This window comes from Psittacula echo (genome assembly GCF_963264785.1).
Source record: "Psittacula echo genome assembly, chromosome: 1".
Classification (NCBI taxonomy): Eukaryota; Metazoa; Chordata; class Aves; order Psittaciformes; family Psittacidae; genus Psittacula; species Psittacula echo.
Window position 1 is genome coordinate 104889851 of NC_137735.1, and position 23587 is coordinate 104913437.

The window sequence follows — 23587 nt, forward strand, 5'->3', positions numbered from 1 at the left end:
TTTCCTCAGATGCAGTCTGGTTGCTTATGTTGGAAGATATGGATTAGAAAAACACTAGATTTTGGGCTCAAAACAGTATAGAATATAATAACTAACTATATGGGATTATACTGGACAAGTAAATGTTGCATCCTGGCAGTAGCAAATGTGAATTTACAGCATTCAGGGAGAGAAAGGAACGCTTTCACTATGGCTCTGAATTAAAATGTCTGGATGACCAATAATCCTGAATGTAAGGGTGATGGGAACATGGAAGGAAAATTAAGAGGCTCTGAGAAAGAACATTCTGTTCCTCTAAATATTTGGGATATCAAGAATAATTTTCTCCTTCTTTCCAGTTAAATGAGGTGCAAATGTCTTCTATTTCCCTGTAATCTTTGAATCACTGACCTTTAAAAAAAAACACTACTGACTTTTTAACCCCTGCTTATTTTAATAATAAATGCACAGAAATATAAAGGCTCCTGACGTAAGGAGACTATCAGCGAGCACAAGGTGGTATCATTCCACTTTCCCTACGGTCCTCTATAGGAAAAGGCATATAGGGGTATTACCAGTGTTTTTTGTGTTATGTATGTTTTTCATTTCACTCTAGCACATTCCACCTACACTGGAGTCTCTTACCCGGTCCACCTTACTGTGCCTGTCAGCCATCGGAATGATCTCCTATGCCACTCCATGGTTCCTTGTTGCGCTTGTGCCACTTGGGATAGCATTTTATTTCATCCAGAAATACTTCAGAGTTGCTTCCAAGTATGTATTAAAAAGCTGACCTGAAAATTTCTTCTAGAAAAAAATGTACATAAGAATTGTGATGAATTGTGAAGCTATAGGAGCTACTATAAGAAGAAAATGGCCATGGCATCCCACTTTTGATCCTGAGATGATTGTGAGACATACAATGGAGGATGTTTCCAGCTGACATGACTACAAATTGGGTATTTGGGAAGTAACACTAGTTGTATCACTTATGTATACCATTGGCTGTAGAGTCAGATGAGCATGAAGTTTGTTAATCAACTGAGCCAGCTCGCATCTGGTTGCAGCTCCTCTTTGATCTTTTGAGGGTTAGTGGAGAATGGAAAATAACTTCCTGGATAACATTAGTCACAGATTTTTCTTCATACTGGGAAAAAAACTCCACAGAAAATAATTCCCACTGTACAGCAACATTTTATATTCAGAATGGCTTGACTGGTTATAAAGAGTACAAAATTTTTCAGCAAAACGAGTGTGATGATTTCTTAGTCATGCTTCTAGTGCTAAATTAATCACATAATTTGGTAAAACATCTTAGGAAAGTCATTGGAAGTTTTTTCTTAAATTCAGTCATGATTTATAGCTGGATTTGCTCCACTTTCTGATACTTAAAAATACCAATCAAGGTGCCTGATGACCATCAGCGAAGCCAAAACAGTTAGCAACTGTATCTTCTGGTCCTGTCTTTGCAGTAGGCACATGGTAAAGCATTAGTTGCTGTTTTGTAGCATCCAGTTAAAAGACACAGTGATTTTCAACTGAGCATACCACTACAGTTGGCTTCACAGTGAAAACTCTTACTCAGGTAGCTTGAGAAATAATTGTATCAGTTATTCATCTTAAAACAATGGAGCAGGAGGGGCACAGAGTAACATATCAGTAATTTAGCTTCACCTTACTCTACTTTTCATCAGCTTTCCTCAGAATTTATGAGGAGATTTATGCATAAGAAAACCCTACAATCAGAAAGCACAAACAAAAAATGTTTAATTCTGAAATAATTTGCTTAAATTCTCTGATTTTTTTTTCAGAAACTTTGTTCTTTCCCTCCCGGGTTTCCAAAGTCAAGCTGTATGTGGCAGTACACCAGGTCTCAGGGCGGCTGAGGAATCAGCAGACCTAATTTTTGGTTTTAAATCCATTGTAGTCTTATGAGTGACACCCTGTCTTGCCTCACATAGCAGTGCACACAGTTTAAACTTCTTACTTAAAATACACAAAAGTAGGCAAAATCTGATGTATTATACCTCAGGGAAATACTACTATTTCTTTATTTAATATATGAGAGTAAATTCTCCATTTGTCTCCAGACTCAGTTTTCCCACATGCTGTACTAATAGTCATACCATGCAAGCTAGCAAAAGGTTGATCAGCTGTAAATCATCACACACACACATACATCCATTGGCTGTACTAACTACCTCACCCATTTTATTCCCTTACAGTTTTCTGGGGAAATCTGTCAGCAAATGCTTTTTTTTTTTTTCTTTTTTTAATTCTGTTTAAACTGACCTCTCTTAAATCATTTGTGAGGCATTCAAGGCTGATTTGTGCTCTTTCGGTCCATAACAGAAATTAATACGTCCAATTTATTTCTAGAAAAAATAGTCTTGGGAAATGTAGGATGAAGGAATAGCTTCAGCCAGTATTTATAACTTGGTTGCATGCAGTACTTTCCAGATATATAAGCTTCACTAATTTTTAGAAATGCAAATATTTACGGATTTCTTGCAGCACTTTGACTCTTTGTTGTATATTCCATTATATCTCTCAAAAACTTCTGTGTATTTTCCATCATAAATTTGAAGGAGGGCATACTTATCATCAAAACATAAGCAGCAAATTCAGTTCTGTATACTGTAACATTCAGCATCATGGAGCAGTTATTTCTCCTGGCCTAGCTAAAACAGTGTGCATAGTAAGAGTTTGATAAAGAGTTTAAATATCTAAAGATCTGGCTTCTCTTCTGTTTATACAACTAGCTGCTATGCCAGTGGCAGAGTGTTAGAGAAAGATGTATTTGTCTCTGTGGTTGGAAAACATTCCTGTTTCGGAAAACATTCCTGTTTCAGAAAACTGGAAATTTAGACTTAAATATCCTTGCCCCATGCATGTCTTGAAAACACCATTGCTGAATAATTGAGGGAATTTCTCATTCATATTATTTCTCTGTCATTGCAGTCTCTATTTAACCAATGTGGTAATATTAACACTACTGTTATATTTTACGTTCAGCATTTTGTGCTATTTAGAGATACTCAAAGTAAGGCAAGGTTTATATGGAAAGGGATCCTTTTTGTTAGGCCAGCAGACAGATTTGCAATAAAATAGATAAACTTACAGATATGCAAACTCTATTTTATACCTGATCTAAGAGCCACAAATAACATGCTATAAAGTTTAAAATCAGCTGTTCTAAATTTAAGTAATTATATTAATAAATTAGAATGTTTGAGAAGAAAAGGTAATTAAGATCTGGCTAAAATGGACAGCAGGTTCTTATCCAGGAGAGACATGATAATGTCATTATCACTGTGGGACAAAGAGAAGCCTAGGTGTGACCAAAAGCTAAGTTGTGTCGGAGCTGGGAGATGATTCAAAGGCTCCTGTGGCAAAAGGGAAATGTGATATTCCCTCTATACTACAGAAACACTATTTTGTGTGATCCTGAAAAGAATATGTGCAATACATAAAATGTCTATTCTTGTCTGCTATGCAATAAAATTTCTACAGAGATGTTCACATTGTAATGGCTGTCTTGTTTTTCATACTCCCAGGGACCTCCAGGAACTTGATGACAGCACCCAGCTACCTTTACTCTGTCACTTCTCTGAGACAGCTGAAGGCCTTACCACCATTAGAGCGTTCAGGTGAGAAAAATGAATGATGAGGGAGGCTTGGGTTTTGGTCTGGCCCAGGAAGCTTGCTTAGAGCATGTCTGAGGGCAAATTGCTTCATTTGGTAAACTTTAAATAAGACATCTCAAAAAAGAGATGTTGTTTTCCTATTGCTTTGCCATGTCTCTAAACACTTGTGCATATTTTCAGTAACACTGATTTATCTGTATGGCTTTTACACTAAATTAAAGATGATGACCTTTTTAGGATACAATAATTAAACTTATAAGGTGTCTAGTTTAACCATGCCTTACTTGGACAGCGGGGAGCTCTCCTTTGCTGGGCCAGGCACAGGCACCACTTCTTCAGACCCTCCTGCTACATCCCACAAGCTGTGCTATCCAAGTACCCCTGAATAATTTCTGTATTTAACCCACTCCTCAGTCAGGCAAACATCACTGTAGCACTCTCCAACTGAAAGTCAGTATGCAACATTGACAGACTTTCCAAGAAAACTACAGCAGAACAGAACTTGATGTTAGTATTGCAAAACCCAACCTGTGAATCAAAACTGAAAAATAAATTCCACACGATTCAGAGAATTTTTCCAATTTTCCATGCATATATTTTTTCTCTACTTCCTACAAAAAGTATAGGCCAAATTCTCCTCTTGTATTCACTACATTATAGCTAGCATGAGTCTGTCAAAGTGCCAGCTTGATGTTACTCCCCAGTAAGTGTAACTTGCACTCATTCTGGACAATGTAGTATTTTGAGCCAGTGCAGATCTGCTATTTACACAGCTATTTGATCAACTTAACACTGTTTCATCCCTTCAAGCTAGCTTTACTCCCTAAGGTATTAGTACAGAGTGCTGCTTTAAGGGAGGATAAGGAAAAATGTTGCTATGTTGAAGAGATGTGAGCCAGTGGTCAACAAGAAATGTTTTAACAAGCTTTTTCAACCAGAATGATGTATTGAAGCAGTAATTCATAATTAAGGCCTGATGCTGATGTATGCTGAGTGCTTACTGAGAGGTTCAGAGTGGCCTTTCATCACGTTAATCTTCTGAAAAAGATGGAGGAGCTTAACACTTCTTGGGAGTGGTTTAACCTTTCCTTACCTTACGAAAAGACAACGTGGGCTTGGATGACAGAGAGCAAGAGGCACCCCTAGGGAAGGACTAAGCATCATAACCATCACTTGAATATTCCAGGATCTCTGGTGCTAATAAAATCCAATTCATTTCCCTGCCTGTCCTCCACTGTCAACCAAACCTGAAGTCTCTGGTGTTTTTTGTCAGCAGACTCATATTTACTAATACTCCTGTTAGTCATCCTCTGCAGTTTTAGTTCAGTATGTTCCAGGATAGAGCAGTCCCTCACACAAATTACCACAGAGTAGTACAATTGGATCAGAAAGCAATTTCGGTGACCTTTGCTGTTTGTCATCTGACAGGATAAAAGTCTAAGACTGCCTAGAAGATGAGCTGGACGTGGATGAAAAGATACAGATTGAGCATGTCAGATTTTCCATTACGAAAACAGGAGTTTTGCTGCCAGAAAAGCAGACAAGCAGAATAGTCCGTGCATCTTTGCTCCTCGCGGCGTCACTCCTGTTACCAGTTGTTGTTTTAGGAAGGTCGCTTGCCATGTTTACAAGCTGTGCGGAAGGAAATAGAGTATCAGTGGGAAAGCAAATAAAATAAAAGCAATAAGCAGTTTCTGACAGATCAGGTGTTACAGGTGGTTCACAGCAGGGCCTGAGACTTTAAAATGGAAGAGCTTGCCATGATAAAACAAATGATAAGCTGCTAAATGAAGTCAAGCTAGTTTATTCAAGTGGGGACATTTAAGAGACAGTAGAATATGAAACAACAAAATGGTTTCCATCTGCCTGCAGGTCATATCTGAAGTACTGCAAGGTGCCATGAATACACTTATAGCAACACAGATTTTCCCCGCCTTTCCCAAAGTGTACCTCAGCTCTTAGCACTATGACATCCTTGCACTGCTTTTTAAATGTGAGAGACATTACATGGGGGAGAAAGAAACGAGTGACAGTGTGGAGGTACCACCATTCATATTTGTAATTCAGGAATGATCTGTAGCTCTCCCTCATTGGTTTTCCGAGTTGCTCAGGCAATGTGTGTCTGGCTGAGAAAACAGCTGAGCTGAGTAGCTGAAAGGCACTGATCTACTGATCAATCTACAGTCTGCATTAGTTGAGACCTTAGAGATGTCACTTCTGTTGAAGACTCCTGCATCTGGCCAGGTAACTGGCTTGTGAGGAAAAGGTGAGGGACCATGACAGCACTCACCAGTGAGAGGACTGGAGGGCAGCAGCAGCCACAGTCCGCAGCTGTAGAAGTGGATATGCTCTGGGGAGTAAAACCTGTCCTTAGCACATAGGCACTGCTGTCTCTTTAAAGGGACAGGCTCTGATCCAGATCTTGTCCTCGCTGCTGTACGTGTTGCTCTGCCTGGTTAAGGAAAGCCCTGGCAGCAGGTACAGCTCCTTAGGGAAGAGTTTTTAACCCAAAGTCTGGAAAAAGCAGAAGGGAAAGAAAGTTTTGCTTTGGTAGGAGGGGAGGGAGAGACACATTTAATGCTTAATCCTTGTGTGTATGAGTGTGTAATGTGTCGTAATGTAACAACTTTGCTCTTGGCAGGCACGAAGCCAGATTTAAACAACGTATGCTGGAACTAACGGACACGAACAACATTGCCTACTTATTTCTATCAGCTGCCAACAGATGGCTGGAGGTCAGGACGGTACGTTCAGTTTCGTCCCAGCCCTGGTTTTGAAACCTTGGAAGCAAACAGAGACTTTGCTTGATGCAGAGAAGATGATAATGAGAATTAATCTCACGATGAGATTATACACACTGTCCCTTAAAATAGATCAGGATTGTTTATATTAAACCCGTAAAGGTTTTTCAGCTGACTTGGCCGGGAGTAAGAAAATACAAGTCTCGCTCATCTTTTGCTGTTGTGATGTCTAGCGCCTGAAGAGAGTGCAAGAACAAACATTCACATAACTTGAAATGAGGTTTGCTCTGCTACTGTGCACCATCTGCAGACCTGTTGCAGGAGGAACTACTTTTAAAGCAGAGCATGGCTATTTAGTAGCTTTGTGCTGTCATTTTGCCAGATCTGTTCTAAAGCACCACTGAGTTTCCAGGTCCTGAAGTATATCTCCAGTAACAGGTTTAAACCCACAGCTGTAATTTAAACCCCTTTTTGCAGTGCCCTTACTGCAGCCATGAGGCCATACTCTCTGTGATTTTACTGTTTAGTATCATGAAAATGGCAGAACTAGACTCCAGCTGAAAACTAAATGAACACAGGGCAAAACACAGCCACTGCCAGTGGGACAGGCTCCTGGGTTTTACAGGGGCTCTCCAGGGACAGCACACATGGAACTTTTCTGATCTGCAAGCCAAGAAGACGCAAGCAAAGCCACCGTGATTTATTTACCTGACACTGAAAGAGCAGTGAATAAACAGAACAGTGACCTGATTCTGCTAGACACAAGTAGTAACAGGCATGATTAATCCTCACATCAAAGCCTGTATCCTCACCTTCACGTCCTGATACGCTGGTGGAGCAACAAAGGTGCTCCATTTCTCATGGTGGCAAAACCTTCCCTTGTGCATGAAGCTTTCAGATTCCTACAGCATTCAAGATCAAGCTGGACTTGCTTCCAAATCAAGACAGAAAAATAACAGAGCAACAGTCAATCCTGGAATAAGCTGTGATGATGCCTGTTAATGTCTCATAGGCTTGCTTACATGCGGAATGAATTTGATCAAAGCTTCATCATTGCTTCATCATAGCATTAGAAATAATGAGGGCTTGCCAAGGAATAGCTCATTTAGCCCTGCCTAATGTCACGGTGGTACTAAGATCACTCAAAAGTTTGCAGGATTTAATAGCAAGAGCAAAGTCCTGTCCCAGTTGCTGATGGAGAATTGAGACCATTGTGCTTCTGAGAGTCTGCCATCTGCTCATCAACACTTTTTACAGACAGATGAACTAGGCAGCCCTTGTTTCAAATCTCAGCAGGAAAGATTCCAGGCAGGATATTATCAGACAGGAGGGGAAAAAAAATGGATGGAAAATGCTAACCCTGTAATCCAAAGTAAATATAATGCAGGGAGCAGTGGGAATACCAGCAGTCTCATGAATCAGGCACCTTGACAACTACATGAGATCACATGTGGCATTCACTTCAAAACTGAGATACACATCAAGAAGAGGTTCAAGCTCCTGCAAAGCTTGTGAGAAGTCAAATCTTTCTAATACAGCCTACACAGCAAATTCTTTAAAGCAAGTCATCAACATGCAACAGAGCTGAGATCCTTCAGGTATCTACCACGGAATCACTCTGAAACTCCAAGTGCTGTGGCAGGAGCAAGGCTTAGTAGCCCATTTGCAGCACCACAACTGCACAGCTATACTGCTTTCAAAGTCCACACTGCCAACACCCACATGGTGTTTCACTGCAGGCTGTGAGTGTATAGAAGGCTTAGGGATGCCTTCACCATGCACAGTGTCCCCTTGCATGATGTAGACGCTGTGTGTCAGTCTGTCCACTTGTGCCAATAAAACATGTTGCATGACCTGTAGAAACTCTTCCAAAATTCTTTATGGACTTTGTACAGTCACTGATACTTCTCTTTTTTGGGAAGGCAAGCCCATGTTTAAGAAGACCTAAAGAAGAGTAGAGATTGAGGAATTGGTTTAGTGGTAGGAATTAGGGGTACAGAAATTGTTATGCCATTATTATATTTTACCTTTTTTATGAGCTTATTAGATTTTTTGGGGTGGCCACTATAAGATGCCCTGGCCCAAATGGATTTCTAGAATACACTGGCCTGTTTCACTTGTCTTCAGCAACTTCCTTTGGAGTGTTTCAGGTTGGGCACCACAACCCATAACCTTTTCCAGGAAAAAAAAGAACAAAACAGAATTAAGGACTAGGCATCATTACAGAAATAATCCTCAGTAAAGTGAATCTGCTCTACGACTAATGAATCTTTCTCTCCCCATCTCTCTCCTTCCAGGATTACCTTGGTGCTTGCATAGTTCTGACTGCAGCTGTCACTTCCATCACTGAAGGACCTCACTCAGGGTTTGTGGGGCTGGGTCTCCTGTATGCTCTAACGGTATGTACCAAGGCAAAGCGTAAGAACCTTCAGACTAATGTATTCATTTTATAATATTTTAAAAACCATATATATATGGTTATCTACCAGCTTTCTTAATCTTGAATAAAACAATCTTGCAAATAATGGATTCAAGCCAAAGCTGAGAGAGTTCAGGGCAACTTGGACTTGCTTCAGTTTTTATGAGCCAATTAAAAAAACACAACCATTCCCAGGCCCTGTGTGCTCCCAAGCAGAGCAGGGAAATTAAAAATGCGTAAGAGGACCTGCTGTGCGCCCTGTTTTGCACAACACAGTGTTGGTTCCGTCTGTATATAGCAAAACCTGCCTGAAAATGCTCATAACCTGGGTAATCTTTAACTGAAGACCAAATAAAATAATTGCTAAAGAATCAGAAATACCAGTTCTGCCTTCAGAGGGAAACCATTCAGACATCCAATATTGTCCACGCAATTCCGAATGGATTTGGGGATTGGCACCTTTGGGGCTGGTAGGCATGGTTCATCATGACAGGTAGCACAGGTGATGGGGTTAGGAATAATGAGATTTTGGCGGCACACTAGCTGATTCATTGTGACACTGTCATTAGTACTGAGCAGTTTGAGCTAAATCATGGAGAAGGAACAGTGATTTATGGTACAAGGCTATAAGAGAGGCTGAGAGTGCATTGTGAGCACAGAGTGAGTACCATCACTATAGAAAGTAAAAATACCATTAAATTAACAATGATGGTGGAGACAAAAGCAGGATAAAGGTAGTGGCAGAAAGAATTTTTGAAATCATGGGTGGCATGGCAAAAATCTGGCTGCTTTATGGCACTGGTATGAGGGAGGGGTATGGGTAGAGGCCTAACACTGAGTGTGGCTTTGCACGTAAATGCTGGTGAGCCCATAGTTACAGCAAAAAGTTCGCAGCAGCTGCCTTAGGGTGGACTTAGATCCCCTTCGTGACACTGTTGCAGCAGTGTGAGAACCTGACAGCAACTGAGAATTAGTCCTAGTGCTTCAACTTCACTCTGAAAACATTTCCTGGTAATCCTGCTTCATTAGCAGAGATCTGGAAGCGCCAGCATGTCTGCATCATCTTTGGCTTCTCTGTATTTAGTCTGTGTTTGCAAACAGATTGTTAGTGTAAATCAGCCATGTGCTGAAGTTTGGCATAGCAGACAAAAAACGCTGTTGTCACCACGTGGTTACCTGTCTCTCTTCTGCTCCACAACAGGATTGATGAGATTTTGAATACCGTTGGATTATTACCTGTGTGTGCCCTCACACATGTTTTTGTATAATTTCTCTTTGGAGCTAAGAGAGGGCTGAGGTTTGGACCTGGATGACAGCAAACTGCACCGACATTGTGTTTACAATAGACATCCATAAGCTTATTCTCTCCCCTTGCATAAGCACTGCCAACTCCCTTGTACAACTACAACGAAGGTTGAAATAATGGGTAGAGCCTTTCAGATGACAGGATCTGTTATCAGATCCACCACATCTATGATTACAGTCTGCTACTCCACAAGCAGCAGTTCTGCAGTGTTTAGCTTATCTGCAAATGTATGCATTTTGGACTCAAAGGCTGGGCACCAAATGAGCAGGTTTCTGAACAACAAAGAAAATAATACCCCCTTGACTAACTCTATGTTAAGTATAAAGCAAGCAACTAAATCCTCTAAATAGAAAATAATGTTATTGATGAATCTCAGTGAAAATTATTTACTCTATGCCTATTGCATCAATATTAGGTTTGTGGAAAAGTAGTGGGGCTGGATAACTTCTTCATTAAAAAGTTCTTATTTGGCAGATTCAGCAATCTCCCGCAAATAAACGACAAAACCTTTCTCTGAATGTATATGTATAGGATATTTTCACTGTGTTACTTTTCTAAACCTTTGATCAGGTATGTGAAGTATCTCATTTTTTAAAGGTACTTAGGAATCAACTGTTCCTATTAAGATCAGTTTTTCTTTAGATGAGTACCTAAATACAGACTTAAGAATGTTTAGGAAACTGATTTACAATTTTCAGCCTTAAGTAGTCAGTTCTGACTAGAGATCAGCTTGTCTAAGCTACTGGCTAGTGTTAGACAACTAATTATCAGCTGTTGTCTACTATAAGTAATACCTTCACTATTGGTCAAATCCTTTTCATTACAAATGAGAATAAAAAGCAAGAAGGAAGTACTACTGAGCTGATAACACTTTTTTTCTCATATATTTTTTCTGCCAAAAGCCCTTCACATTTTCCACAGAGAGAAATTAATTATTTAAATATGAAATAGCAATGAAATGCCTGTCATTTTTTTCAATCTGTTTGCAAATAGTGAACTTTCTTAATCCTTATTTGCAGTCTTTGAAAGATTAGAAAATGTAATATTTACACATAGCACTGCTAATTTTGATTTTTTTTTTCCTGTTTGTGTGCTTAAATATGCCTTTCAGTACTGATCACTAGATGCTGAGAACAAGAGATTCCCTTAGTCACATCTTCAGACTGTCGGTACAACCTTTCCGTAGTTCTCCTTCAAAAAACAAGGATGAGAATACTGAGCACTAAATTACTTTGTCAGGTTTGTTTGTGTTGGAGGATGACTGGCTTATTATGTATTTGATAGTGTTGCACCGAGTCTTGAACTGTTGCAACACCAATAAGAGACCCACTGTATTGATTCAGGTCAAAAACTTTGGCATATTTATCCACCTTTTATTTGCAATTAGATAGATGAACAGACAGAAAGCTGAACACTATCCTTGTTTTCATTTTATGATGCAGATAACCAACTATTTGAACTGGGTGGTGAGGAATCTGGCTGATCTGGAGGTGCAAATGGGTGCAGTAAAAAAAGTACACAGCTTCCTGAACATGGAGTCGGAGAACTACGATGGCTACTTGGGTATTGCTGTCAAATCTTTTGGGGTTTTAATGTGGTAATGTGAAAGTGCAATATTCTTGGTCATGCAAAAAATATACTCCTCTTTGGCTAAAATCTGTTCTTTTTTACGTGTAGGAGCTCCCACCGATCTGAGTGACAAGGATAGCCAAAAAAAAACCTCTGAGATATGTAGCCCATGCTACTCAACATAAAAAAAAAAACCTCTACCAAATGCTAGGGAGACAGAGCATGGCCCTGTATTACGATCAGAAAATACCAGGGCACAGTTGGGATGAAGAAAACACCCATATAGCTGTTTAGAAAACAAAAATATGGATAAAAATTAGAAATGCACCATCAGTCACATGCTTCAGAATCTCTGATCTTTGCAGCAAATGGGGACTACAGGACAGGACAGATCAGTTGTTGAGGACATCAGACCTCAACAGCTCTTCCTTGAACTGCACATTGGTGTTCATACTCCACGCTTTGACCGGTATTCTAGAAGTGCTTGAAGTGCAAGACCAAAAAGGCTTGCATATCAGCAAACTTCCCTGGAAAGCCAAGCCCCTTAGTCTGGAGGGAAAACCTGCCCATGTATTTGGAAATCAGGATGAAATGCTAGCTGTGATATTGTAGTATGGCAGCAACAACATTCTTCCTTGCACTGCCCTTCCTGTGCCGGTTACTGACCGAAGAACATGTTAACACAGCACTGACACTACATTCTTCTCTGCTTGTTTGGCTTCTCCCTGTTTTGTTGCCAAGAGCGACTTTAGCATCTGCTCTCTCTTCGTATGTGTTATGATATGGAAGCTAAGTGCTAATGTGCACGCCAGGCTGATCCCAGCTCACCCTTGGCAGGGAACTGCAACTCCATTTCTTGAGTGGCTTCGGGAGGGTGCCCAGAGAGGTGGGGAAAGGGAAATGTCGTAAAGAGTGTCCCTCAGATAGATTCATTTTGGTTTGTTTTACTGTAACTATTTCAGATCCCTCTCAAGTCCCCGAAGATTGGCCCCAGGAGGGGGAAATCAAGATTGAAAATTTGTGTGTTCGATATGAAAACAACCTGAAGCCTGTTCTTAAGCATGTTAAGGCGTATATCAAACCAGGGCAAAAGGTAGGTACAGTGTGAAGCAATTGCCTATCATCCTCATTCTGGAGCAGATCCTTCTTTATTGTTTTTTCCTTTCTAAGGTGGCAGAAAAGCAGGAATAACAACTTGCAGTGACAGCTATATATATTGATGGTTCTCTCTGAAGTCCCTGGGCATGGGTCAAGAAACTTACACCGATGATACCTTATTCTTGGCTGGGCTCAATTTTCCTTCTGGCAGTTCTACTTCTTTCCAAGCCCATCTCTCCGCATAGAGTGAGCCTAGGTGGCCAGATGAGATTAGACAGACATCAGACTGGAACTGAGCAGAAAATGCAAGAATATCTCACATTTCAGGGTATAGTATCATTCTAGTCCAGGTCAAAATGCTGAAGTTTAAAAAATGTTCCTGGGACAAGTCCTCATGATGCTGAGAGGCAGAAAAGTGTCCTTGCTGTGCTGTCATGTCTTTTTTTCCCCCTGGAGTCTGTGACTGGCCACTGGGAAGGATATTTCTCCTCAACAGTAGGGCAATCCAGTCCAGCTTTCCCAAATGGACTGCAAGTCTGATTTATGGCTTCCCTCTATAAATAACATCCTGCTTTCTCTTGCAGGTTGGGATCTGTGGTCGTACTGGCAGCGGCAAGTCATCCCTGTCTTTGGCCTTCTTCAGAATGGTGGACATATTTGATGGTTAGTTTTCAATGGAGTATGTTTGACTCCTGACCTGCTCCCCCCTTTTTTCTTCAGAAAAACTGAGGAGACATTTTGCTAGTTTGGCTCTCTGGCTCAGAAGATACTTGATTAGAATGAGGCTTGCTATGTCTTATCCTTCCAAGTACAAAGTGTCCTATCGTGAGTAGTGCTCGGATCTTCCAGGAAATGTTATGCACAGATTATCCTTCTTGGTTTTTTTGAACTTTTTTACGTATGTTCTGACAAAATAATATGCCATTTTTGAGATAGGAGGGGAAAATGTGCAACTCTCTTGAGCCTCTGAATTTTTCCCTAATGAATAATTGCATTAACTTTTGATAGCTGTTAAAATATTAGCAGAATAGAAACTAGAATTCAACAAGTCCATTCCCTTGATATTTATTTTTTATTTTATTGTGGTTTCCCACAATTGCAGCAGAAATTGACTAAAGGGTTTGGAAACATTTTGCTGTGTTTTCACTCCTGTGGCACTTCACTCTCCCAGCTAACTGGCCTGAACTTATGTGCTGCAATATGAACCCTTGCAAATTATAATACACATGCATGTATACTATTATGGGAATATGGAAACCTACTGGAAAGTTATCTTTTTGTTTCAAAGATTTCCATGTTTCTAGTCTAGCTATTGTGCATGGAACGTTTGCTAGGGAAACCCCAGTAGGATGTAGCAGGATAAGTAAATCTGATGCAGCTAATATGTGCTTTTGATGTGGTTCTGTGTCTATATGTATCTAAGCTAATAGGTTTCTGATTCATGACCAGGGTTCCTGGATATATAAGTAGCACAAACAAGTAGTAATTATGTTCATAGCCAACTTGAAGTTTCCTTCTACTTTAATCTTCTTTATGTATCTTTTCTTTGTCTGTTCCTTCAGAATCCTGATTTTTCCCAATTGGAATGCCTAAATCTTTTCTAATTGAGTCCTGTTTATCCTTTGTGCACTTCTCTCTCTCTTTTCGCTAGACCCTTATTTGGCCTCTATGCTGGTCCACTTCTGGGTAGAGTCCTGGCTCTAATAAAAGTTACATAACAAGATTTGAAGTAACTTTACTAAAACCAAGATTTTATTCATGTTGTCCATCTTGGTTCCTTATGTCTCTGTTATTGCTTTAAATTTGTATGTGTTCCATTTTATACCCCTACTCTTGCTTCTTTCTTTGTTCTTTAGTGTTTCTCTTTTCTTGCCCTCTGTTCAAACTATGTCTCATTTCTCATCTGTCTTGCTTGGACACCCTTCATTACTTTCCTGCGTTCCCAACTCATCTCTAATTTACTTTTTCCCATAAGTCTCCTCATCCACTCTGTTCTTTTCCTCGAGCACCCTGGCTTGTATCAAAAATGCACTCCCCTATTCCCAAGGCATGCCATATTAATTTTTCTCTGATTAGTCCACCTTATGTTCTCATTTATGAAGAAAAGTAATTGCTTAAGTTCATGCAATGACCGCTACCTCATTGCTGCCCGCCCCTTCCCTGTAACCTGGAGGAGGTTTTTTTGTCCAGTGAAAGTCAGTGTGGCCAATAGTTCTTGGCTTTTCTTTGAGGATTCAAGGGAAAACATTCCTTCTGCCCTTCTCACCCTCTTTCTGTTTTCAAAGTAGCCAACCAGTTTCTCTTGTACATTTCCCCTATCTCCCTGGCATCAGTATCAGCAGTTGCCACACCCTGCACATCATAAATCAGATTTTCAGATGAGATCCATAGGCTCATTGACCTGAAGTGGTGACTAGAAAAGGAAAATCCTCTTACTCCATCAAGTATCCTAGCTGTTGCAGCAACTTCTTGCCAGGGAATGAAATACTGGGTTAAGGGGTGATTAATGTGGCTGCTTCCAGTAATGTTATGCTAGCAGAACAGTATGTGGCTAATTCACAACCAAATGCTCAGATGAAACTAAGCTGTAGGAACCAGCATGAATAGTATTAAAATGCCTTGGAGTAGGCCACCGTTTTTGTTTTTGTGATCTGCCTCTCGTTAAAAAGTTAATGTTACCCTGTTCCTTGGGTGTTTTGGCTCCTGATGAATGGATTGCATATGATAAATGCATATATTATGCAAAAGAAATTGTGCACAATGTCAAATTAATACCTTTGGCAACTGTTAAAGTCAAGGGGAACAAAGAAAGGCACAGGACATAGCTACTTACGGAAGTTGCTCTTGTTCTCACTTTGTTTGGCTGTAAAGTTCAGATTGCTCCATAATAAAATTTCCTTCTGGTGCTGTCATTAATCACATAGCATGGAAGCCACTTATTTCCTCTAAGCGAGGAGCAGGGAAAGAAAGACAGCAAGGCAACAGTGTCACTAATAATAAGCTGCATTCCCTCTAGCCTGCATTACTACATACACTCACCTTCCCTGTGTTTATATGATAGTGCTGAGAGATCACAGAGACATGCTGCCTCCTCATTGGAGTCCAGCCCAAACCAGCTGTTTTATCTTTCTGTCTGCTACCTGCAGATCACATGCTTTCTGCAATTCCCTCACATGTCGTCTGCACGTTGTTTTAAATAGGGAGGATAGTGATTGATGGAATAGACATCAGCAAATTGCCTCTTCATACTCTCCGTTCCCGACTGTCCATTATTCTCCAGGATCCAATATTGTTCAGTGGCTCCATCCGGTAGGTATATGTCATAGGGGGGGAGAAGCAGCATTGCATGGCATATTTGTGATGGGCACTGTGGAACAGGAAGGGATGGAAAAGGGTAGAAACCTTTCTAGCTGTATCAAATCATATCCAAGAGAAGTCAAGTGATAGACACAATGCCAAAATGTTCCTTTGCAGAAGACCTGAATGAACTGCAATTGCAGTAACAACACTCCTTTTACGGTTTTCTTTGCAGCTTTAATTTGGATCCAGAATGCAAGTGCACTGATGATAGACTCTGGGAAGCTTTGGAGATTGCCCAGTTGAAGAACATGGTCAAGTCATTGCCAGGAGGCCTTGGTAAGTCTGAACCAGGTCTCTGGGAACATAGGCCAATAAGAAATTATGCACGCATGAGCATGCACACATATAAACAGATGCAGGGATCTTACACTTTGAACCATATAGGAGTTGACAGGCACCTAATGAATATTCTGTCTCCATGCTATTCTTACTAAAAAGCTGAAGAGTAGTCTGGTTTTCCACTCACTGCAGAACAATCCTCAGCACCTCAGCATCATAATGGTGTGACTAGTCATTAAAGAGTTAAAAAAGAGCAACTTTACCTCCGTACCTTCAGGAGAATCTGGCTTTGCCAGCAGAGCTGTAGCTCTTGTCTAGAACGCTGACAGAGTATTTTCCTTATCATTTTAGTTCTGGTTCATGAAGGAAACTCACATATTTCTTTCATATTAAGTGTGTTTCATATTACTAAGATATTATCCTGCAGCCTACCAGATTTGCTATTTGTGCCAACTATTTGCTTAATGATATATATTGCTCCTTTCCCAAGAAGCTGTACTCACTTTTTTTGATATCATTCTCCTCCAGGATTATGCTAATTGGCTTTTACTGGAAATCTGCATAATCAGAGCTTTCATGGTGCCCACTCAAAATCACTAGGTCCTCTCTGTATGAACTTACAGCATTTCAGTGGTGTTACATTCAAAGTACTTGACTTTATTACAGATGCAATGGTCACGGAAGGAGGAGAGAACTTCAGTGTAGGGCAAAGGCAGCTCTTCTGTCTGGCCCGAGCCTTTGTCCGCAAGAGCAGTATTCTTATCATGGATGAAGCCACAGCATCTATTGACATGGCCACAGTGAGTATTACAATTAGCACCATTGATGTGTGGATGTATAAGAAGAGGCATCCTTCCTAAATGTCAGCCATGAGACCTCTTAGCAGGAAAAAAATTACAGCTTTTCTGCTTTTCTCTTGCATTTGGTTTCATCCATTGCTGTCGATGTGTTTTGGGGATTGATGCCTATGGTGAGAGGAAAAAAGACAAAATGTTCTAGAAAATCCCTGCTTTCACAGGTGTGACATTTCCTTCGTGAGAATCTAGTGCGCAGATCATAGCTGGTCTGGAACATGATCCTCTCTCCTGTGTGCTTAAAGACACGTGAATTAAAAGGGTGTATAACTGAATGTTACTGGATGTTTACTGGATGTGTAAAAGGAAGACTTAACTGAAGTAAGCCTTTTTGTTTTTTTAGGAAAATATTTTGCAGAAAGTCGTGATGACTGCCTTTGCAGACCGCACAGTTGTAACAATAGCAGTAAGTGTTGATGCCAGCAAATGCTTTCTTTCCTCATTCTTCAGGCAGTTAATCTTGCCTTTCACCATTAAACATCACTAGATAAAATTAAAAACATCACAAAATAAAACTAGAACACAAGGTAGGAATATTTCCAGGTACCAGAACAAGTCAAGACAATCAACCTGAAATTTTGCAGTGAATGCTATCTTGCTACAAAGTCGGTCAAATCTAAAACACTGTTTCCCTGAAGAAGGACTTTACAGAGAACTTCAGCCTCTACACTGTCTCCAAGAAAATTTGAGCTCATTCTCACTAAAAAATTGAAACAAAACCTATGGGTTAAACCTTGATTGAAAGTTGCATCAAAATCCAGATTTGAAATTTACCTCTGAAAGTCTATGAATATATAGTGCTTACAATGGTGACACAACTATATAAAGGGAGATAAGATTTCAAAATCATTTTTGGTGTGGTTTCTTATATTGGGTTATCTTTTCTGTCTTTCAGAATAAACAGCTGGGTTTGGGATAAAGATTTTAAAAATCTGAATCAATGGCAATTGCTCAAAAATTGATGTTTGTTCAACTAAGGGTTTATGACTCATTTTTTGCCTGTTTTCCTGCCATTTCTAGAGCCCAGAAGTTCCGCATATGTGTGCAGGTATGCATATACATGCACACACATACAGTGGATACCATTAAGAATAGTTCCACCTTGTGACAGCAGGCTTACTCAACAAATGGATGTTTTATCCATGAGATAAATACGCATTTCAACAGCTGTTCCATTTGCTTTGTCTGGAATCTAGTCCTGTGGCTACAGATTAGAGCTACGCCTCCTGGACTCTGTTTTCAAGCCTGTTTGTTAGTGACTAGTTTGTGTCAGGCAAACCACTTAACTTAGCTCACTGACAATAGGCTCTAATGTTCTGGGATGTGTAAATGCTGAAGATGCTATCGGTAAGCATAGTCTTCTTCAGTTACATGCCTTGCATGTAAGTTTGCAGCATTGTCTTTCTGACTGGAATCTCACTTTTCGTTTGCTTTGCCTTTCCAAAGTCGGTGTCTCAAGCAAAATAGCACGTGTTAATATTTATGTTTCATCACAAAGTTGGCTTCATTTCCTTCCTCTCTTCATTCATGGCTGATCCTTTCTTCACCCACCTGTTTTCTCTTCTTTTTTCCAGCACCGCGTATCTCACATCTTGGATGCCAGTATTGTCCTAGTCCTTTCCGAGGGCTTTCTAGTTGAATGTGACACTGCCTCAAACCTACTCCTCAAAGAGGATGGCCTGTTCACCACTTTGGTGAAGACTCACAAGTAGACTTTCTCAGTCCACACTGTTCACGAGACTTCGGGCTCTTTGGTAGTTATTTTTAACTCTTTAGTTTCCTTTCACTCCTTTCACTCTGCTTCCTTTCTACTGCACAGCTTCAGAGATGACAGTGCAAGAAGGTGCAAGAATGTGTTTATTGTGTGGTTCCTAGGTTTGATTCATTTCAAGACTATTTATGCTAATCATACTGCACTAAAGCTTAGACATGCAGCTAACATTGAATCTATCATGTCAAAGGAATCTACCCCCTGGACCAATCCCTGACTTTTAATCTGTATAGTGAAATATCTGACTTCTAGAGTTTGCCCTGTCTATACTTGACTGGCTGTATTCATATGGCACTGAAATCAAACTCATTACATTCCTGTTGCCTATAGGGCTTAACTATTGCCTGTAGCACACTCAAATTTAATCTCAGAGGGAGCCAATTCATTTACAGACAGAGACAGCCCAGGAGTGCCATAAAATAGATGCATAGACACCAAGGACTGAAGTAGGACACTAAGCCTCCTGACAGTGCAGGCATACCCAGGATATTTATCGCCCATATTTCCTGAAGGGGAAGATGTATTTCAATTATGCTGTAGGATTTATTCCAACAGCTGTGCTGTCCAGGATGGCAGTTAGTGGACCAAAAGTGAAGTATTTGCAGGCTTGGTGGCAGAGGCTGTAAAGTAAGTGGAGATCTCTTCAGATTAAAGTTGTATAGTACACAGACTGTAAGCAAGGATAGCCTGTCGCTAACCTAGTGTGCATTGGATTAGGCCCATTAATTAACTGCATTGAGAATTATCATAATGACAACTTCTGTATGCTTTTCTGTATGGCAGCATCGGGTTCACACCATCCTAACTGCAGACCTGGTCATCGTCATGAAGCGAGGGAACATTTTAGAATATGATACGCCTGAGAACCTACTTTCCCAAGAAGATGGCATCTTTGCTTCATTTGTCCGGGCTGACATGTGAAGAATTGCATGATGCATCTTAATAGCTTATTTTGAAACAAATGAAATGGAAATATTTTTTATTCAATGTAACATCACTTTTATCTTTTATTTTTTAGAGATTTTTTCTTCACACTTCCATCTTCCAAAATAATAAAACCTATTGCAATACATGTATACCTCAAAGCAATAAAAATGTCACTTCGTTCAAAAGCTATTAAACTACACCCACACACATATGCACATACAGGCAGAATTTTTTATTTCCTGGGAATTTGGCATTTCCTTAGACTTTTTAGTGACTTTATTTTCTTTTACAGAGAGCAAAAAAATGCACTGCTCTTATGAACTGCGTATGTTATGCTGGAACTGGCAATCAAATCGTGCAGTTTGTCAAGGAAACAAGAGATCCCCAGAAGCATTCTGTCCCCAGAGGGGCAAAATGTAAAAAAATCAAATCCAAACCCATAACACTTGGGGCAGTCTGCTGCAGTCCAAAGGCATAAACTGTGCTCTTCAAATTGTCATGGAGGAGCAGTGAAAGAGCAAAAGAAATTCCATCAGAAATAAGGAAACTCTTCCTGTCCTTCAATTCAGCTAGCACACAATATTTGTCACAGTACTATTTTCAGTGCAGTGATGTATTATCCCTACAGTCAATTCCTAAATCCGTATTTGTTCTGCAGACTCTCTTCCATCAAAGATGAAAATCATACTATAACTATGCATGCTTTGATAGGCCTATAGAGGAATTTTGTACAGTATCTTAAGACTTTGTATTCAAATCAATATGAATTTGTAAACTTTATATTAGCCAATCTTTTAAAAATGTCCCTACAATTTTCTACATAATATGGCATAGAATTAGCCAACCACTAATTGTTTTGTATGTTTTTAGTCCTTCACATTGTTTTTTATCCTGGGACAATCTTTCTTTTCCTTTACGCATTTCTGGCATCTCTCTAAATCAGATCTAGTCCAGAAAGGTATGATTTTCAAATTATTACTATATCTTTAAGAATTTAGGTTAATTTAGATATGTATTTACATCATACAGCTTTGAAAAGCTTGCCTGCACCTGACTAATGCACATGGCTAGATTTTGAACCATGACAACTGCACAATGGAAAGTAAACCTCCAGAAGGAGTTTCACAGACATAATTCCAACTGCACAGCTTGAGACATCAGCTTCACTAGCACTCAATGTGATTCTTACTCATTTGTTGTTATATAGGAAGATCGTAAGGTGCACTTCAGCCCATTTCTAGTGTAATTAAAAGAACAAAAGGCAGAGTACTTGGCACAAAAAAAAAATGCTATAAATTTTGGAGAAGTTGTAGGACTGAAAATTAGGATTACATTTAGTCTGGTCATGTAAAAATAGTAAAATGGTTTACCTTCTTTTGTTTATATTTTTTTCCCACCTTAACTCTTGGAAATAAAAGCTGTGTGACACAACTAAACAAAAAAAAACCTCAGTCTTGAACATTGTATGAAGGAAAGTACTTCTGTGATTTCCCTGGCTGCTGCTGTGAAATGTTTTCTTTCTTTTCTGGATTAACTCCCTTTGTCAACCTTTGTCATACAAAGAAAATAAAAAAATAAAGCAGATGTTTCCAGTGGAAGTGTCTGTAGTTACACAGATTTCAAAACCCAAAGGCCAGAATCATTCTTAATTTCATTGTCTTCAGCAAAAAGCTAATTGGATTAATTGCTGTCAAACTCAGTCAGTATGAAGTACAAGTAACTTTATTTGTCTGTGTATGTTTGATGACGATGTAATCCTGATTGATTTTAAATGGTGACAACTAGTTCACTGAGATCTGATACTTAAGAGGGGTCAATAATTAGTAGCTCTTTCCACCTACATTTGTTATAGAGCCATTACAGGCATAAGAATTACCTTCTTTGCTTCTCCAACCCTCCAGACCTATAGAACTTAACACTGCTGTTTAAACATTTGGGAAAGAATATACAAGATTACATGAGAAAAACCTACCAGCTTGCTTCATTCATTTTGATGGAGGTGTGCAGTATTGGCCCTAGTGCAACATTAACAATGGTCAAAATATTTGATGATAGTTGTAATATATCCCGCAGCTGCCTAGAAGGTTTAAAAGCCCTATTTCATTCTTGAAGCAATCAATCCTATTGAACACACACAAATCCCAAGAGAAACAGCAAACATAAACCAACTGCTATAGACATACCAGATCTCCTCACGTTATAGCCACTGTGCATATGATGTTAAATACTTCCCAAGGGCTTACCCTGAACTTTGCTTTTCTCTCTAATGGAGAGGGTGTTCCCAACAGCTGCACAGCTGTTTTGTTACTAAGAAGGGTGAAGGAGGGATGAAGACTTTGAAATAAGTTTCATTTCATGTAAAGGTCTTAAATGTGTGGAGCAGTTTTAGGACCTTTAGGAGCAGTTCCCTTCAGTTCCTTTAGAACCTTTAGGAGCAGTTCCCTTAAGCTGTGGTGCATATGGTAAAGGAGATTTTGCTTCTTTGCCTTGTCACACTGACTCTTCTGCTGGTCAGCCCTTATTCTCTTGCCACAGCTTCCTTGGTTTTTCTATTTCCATCTCCTTATATCATACCGTATCGCTGAATGCTCCTTATTCTGCCTGTAGCCTCCCACTCCTTCCTGATTTACCTCCATACCCTCTGCTCCATTTCCTCTCTGACACAGATCTGCACTCACTCTCCTTTCACCCTGCTTTTCTTTAGCTTTCTATAACAGCACCCCTCCTTTTCAGGGGGACACTTATTGTAGTGTCATCATGTTATGGCATTTGTTCTTTTTTTCCAAGTATTAAACTAAGCAAGCTTCATTATTGCAGTATTATGCCCCAGAACTATTAAGAAGTTCTGTTTACAAGGGAGCTTTGAATGCAAACACATGGATATATTTCTTTTAACTATGGATTGAGGAAAATCATCTCTGTGAGAGATCCTACAGATCATCCAGTTCCAACCCCCTTGCCATGGGCAGGGACACCTTCCTCTAAATCAGGTTGCTCAAAACACCATCCAGCCTGGCCTTGAACACTTTCAGGGATGAGGCAGCCACAGCTTCTCTGGGCAACCTGTGCCAGTGCCTCAGCACCCCCACAGTGAAGAATTTTTTCCTAATGCCTAATCTAAATCTACTCTCTTTCAGTTTAGAACCACTACCCCTTGTCCTATCACTATGCTACCTCATAAGGAGTCCCTCCCCATCTTTCCTGTACGCCCCCTTTAAACACTGAAATTTCTTGTGTAACTGCTTGTGGAGCCACAACAGCATTTCTCAACATCTGAATTGCAACCAATGGGTTATCTTTCCCACTCCTTGAGCTGGGTCCAGTGCCTGGCAGAGAGGAGACTGCTCCCTTCTTATATGTGGCTTTTCATCAGACTCATGACACCTATCTATTTATTGCTGCTTCTTCTAAACTACTAATATCCCATACAACCTTTGTATTTATTACTGAACCAAAACTTAATTGTGCTGGGAAACACACTGTAGGCATTTTAAGCACTTTTTGAAACGGGTGCTCCAGCCTCTAAGATGAAGCAGCACTGTTGACAGGTAGCAAGGGGAAGCTTTTCCTCCTCAAGATCCATGACTTAAAATAGAAAACTCTCCATTTATTCACATTGCTGGGGTTCTACATCAGC

The 23587-nt window shown here is 40.0% G+C and overlaps 1 protein-coding gene across 1 annotated transcript in view; it reads left to right on the top strand.

Moving 5' to 3' along the window:
• The window catches only part of ABCC9 (ATP binding cassette subfamily C member 9), a gene marked incomplete at both ends in the record, with an annotated part of 62298 nt that extends 42354 nt beyond the window's left edge, over positions 1-19944 (top strand). Inside the window, 12 exons of the mRNA XM_080631796.1 lie at positions 596-753; positions 3537-3629; positions 6268-6370; positions 8665-8766; positions 11535-11655; positions 12624-12754; positions 13344-13422; positions 15960-16068; positions 16292-16395; positions 17065-17198; positions 17596-17658; positions 19807-19944. Of these exons, the coding sequence (XP_080487922.1) occupies positions 596-753; positions 3537-3629; positions 6268-6370; positions 8665-8766; positions 11535-11655; positions 12624-12754; positions 13344-13422; positions 15960-16068; positions 16292-16395; positions 17065-17198; positions 17596-17658; positions 19807-19944 (1335 nt within the window). The remainder of the gene's footprint in view (positions 1-595; positions 754-3536; positions 3630-6267; positions 6371-8664; positions 8767-11534; positions 11656-12623; positions 12755-13343; positions 13423-15959; positions 16069-16291; positions 16396-17064; positions 17199-17595; positions 17659-19806) is intronic.
• Between the last annotated feature and the right edge of the window lie 3643 nt (positions 19945-23587).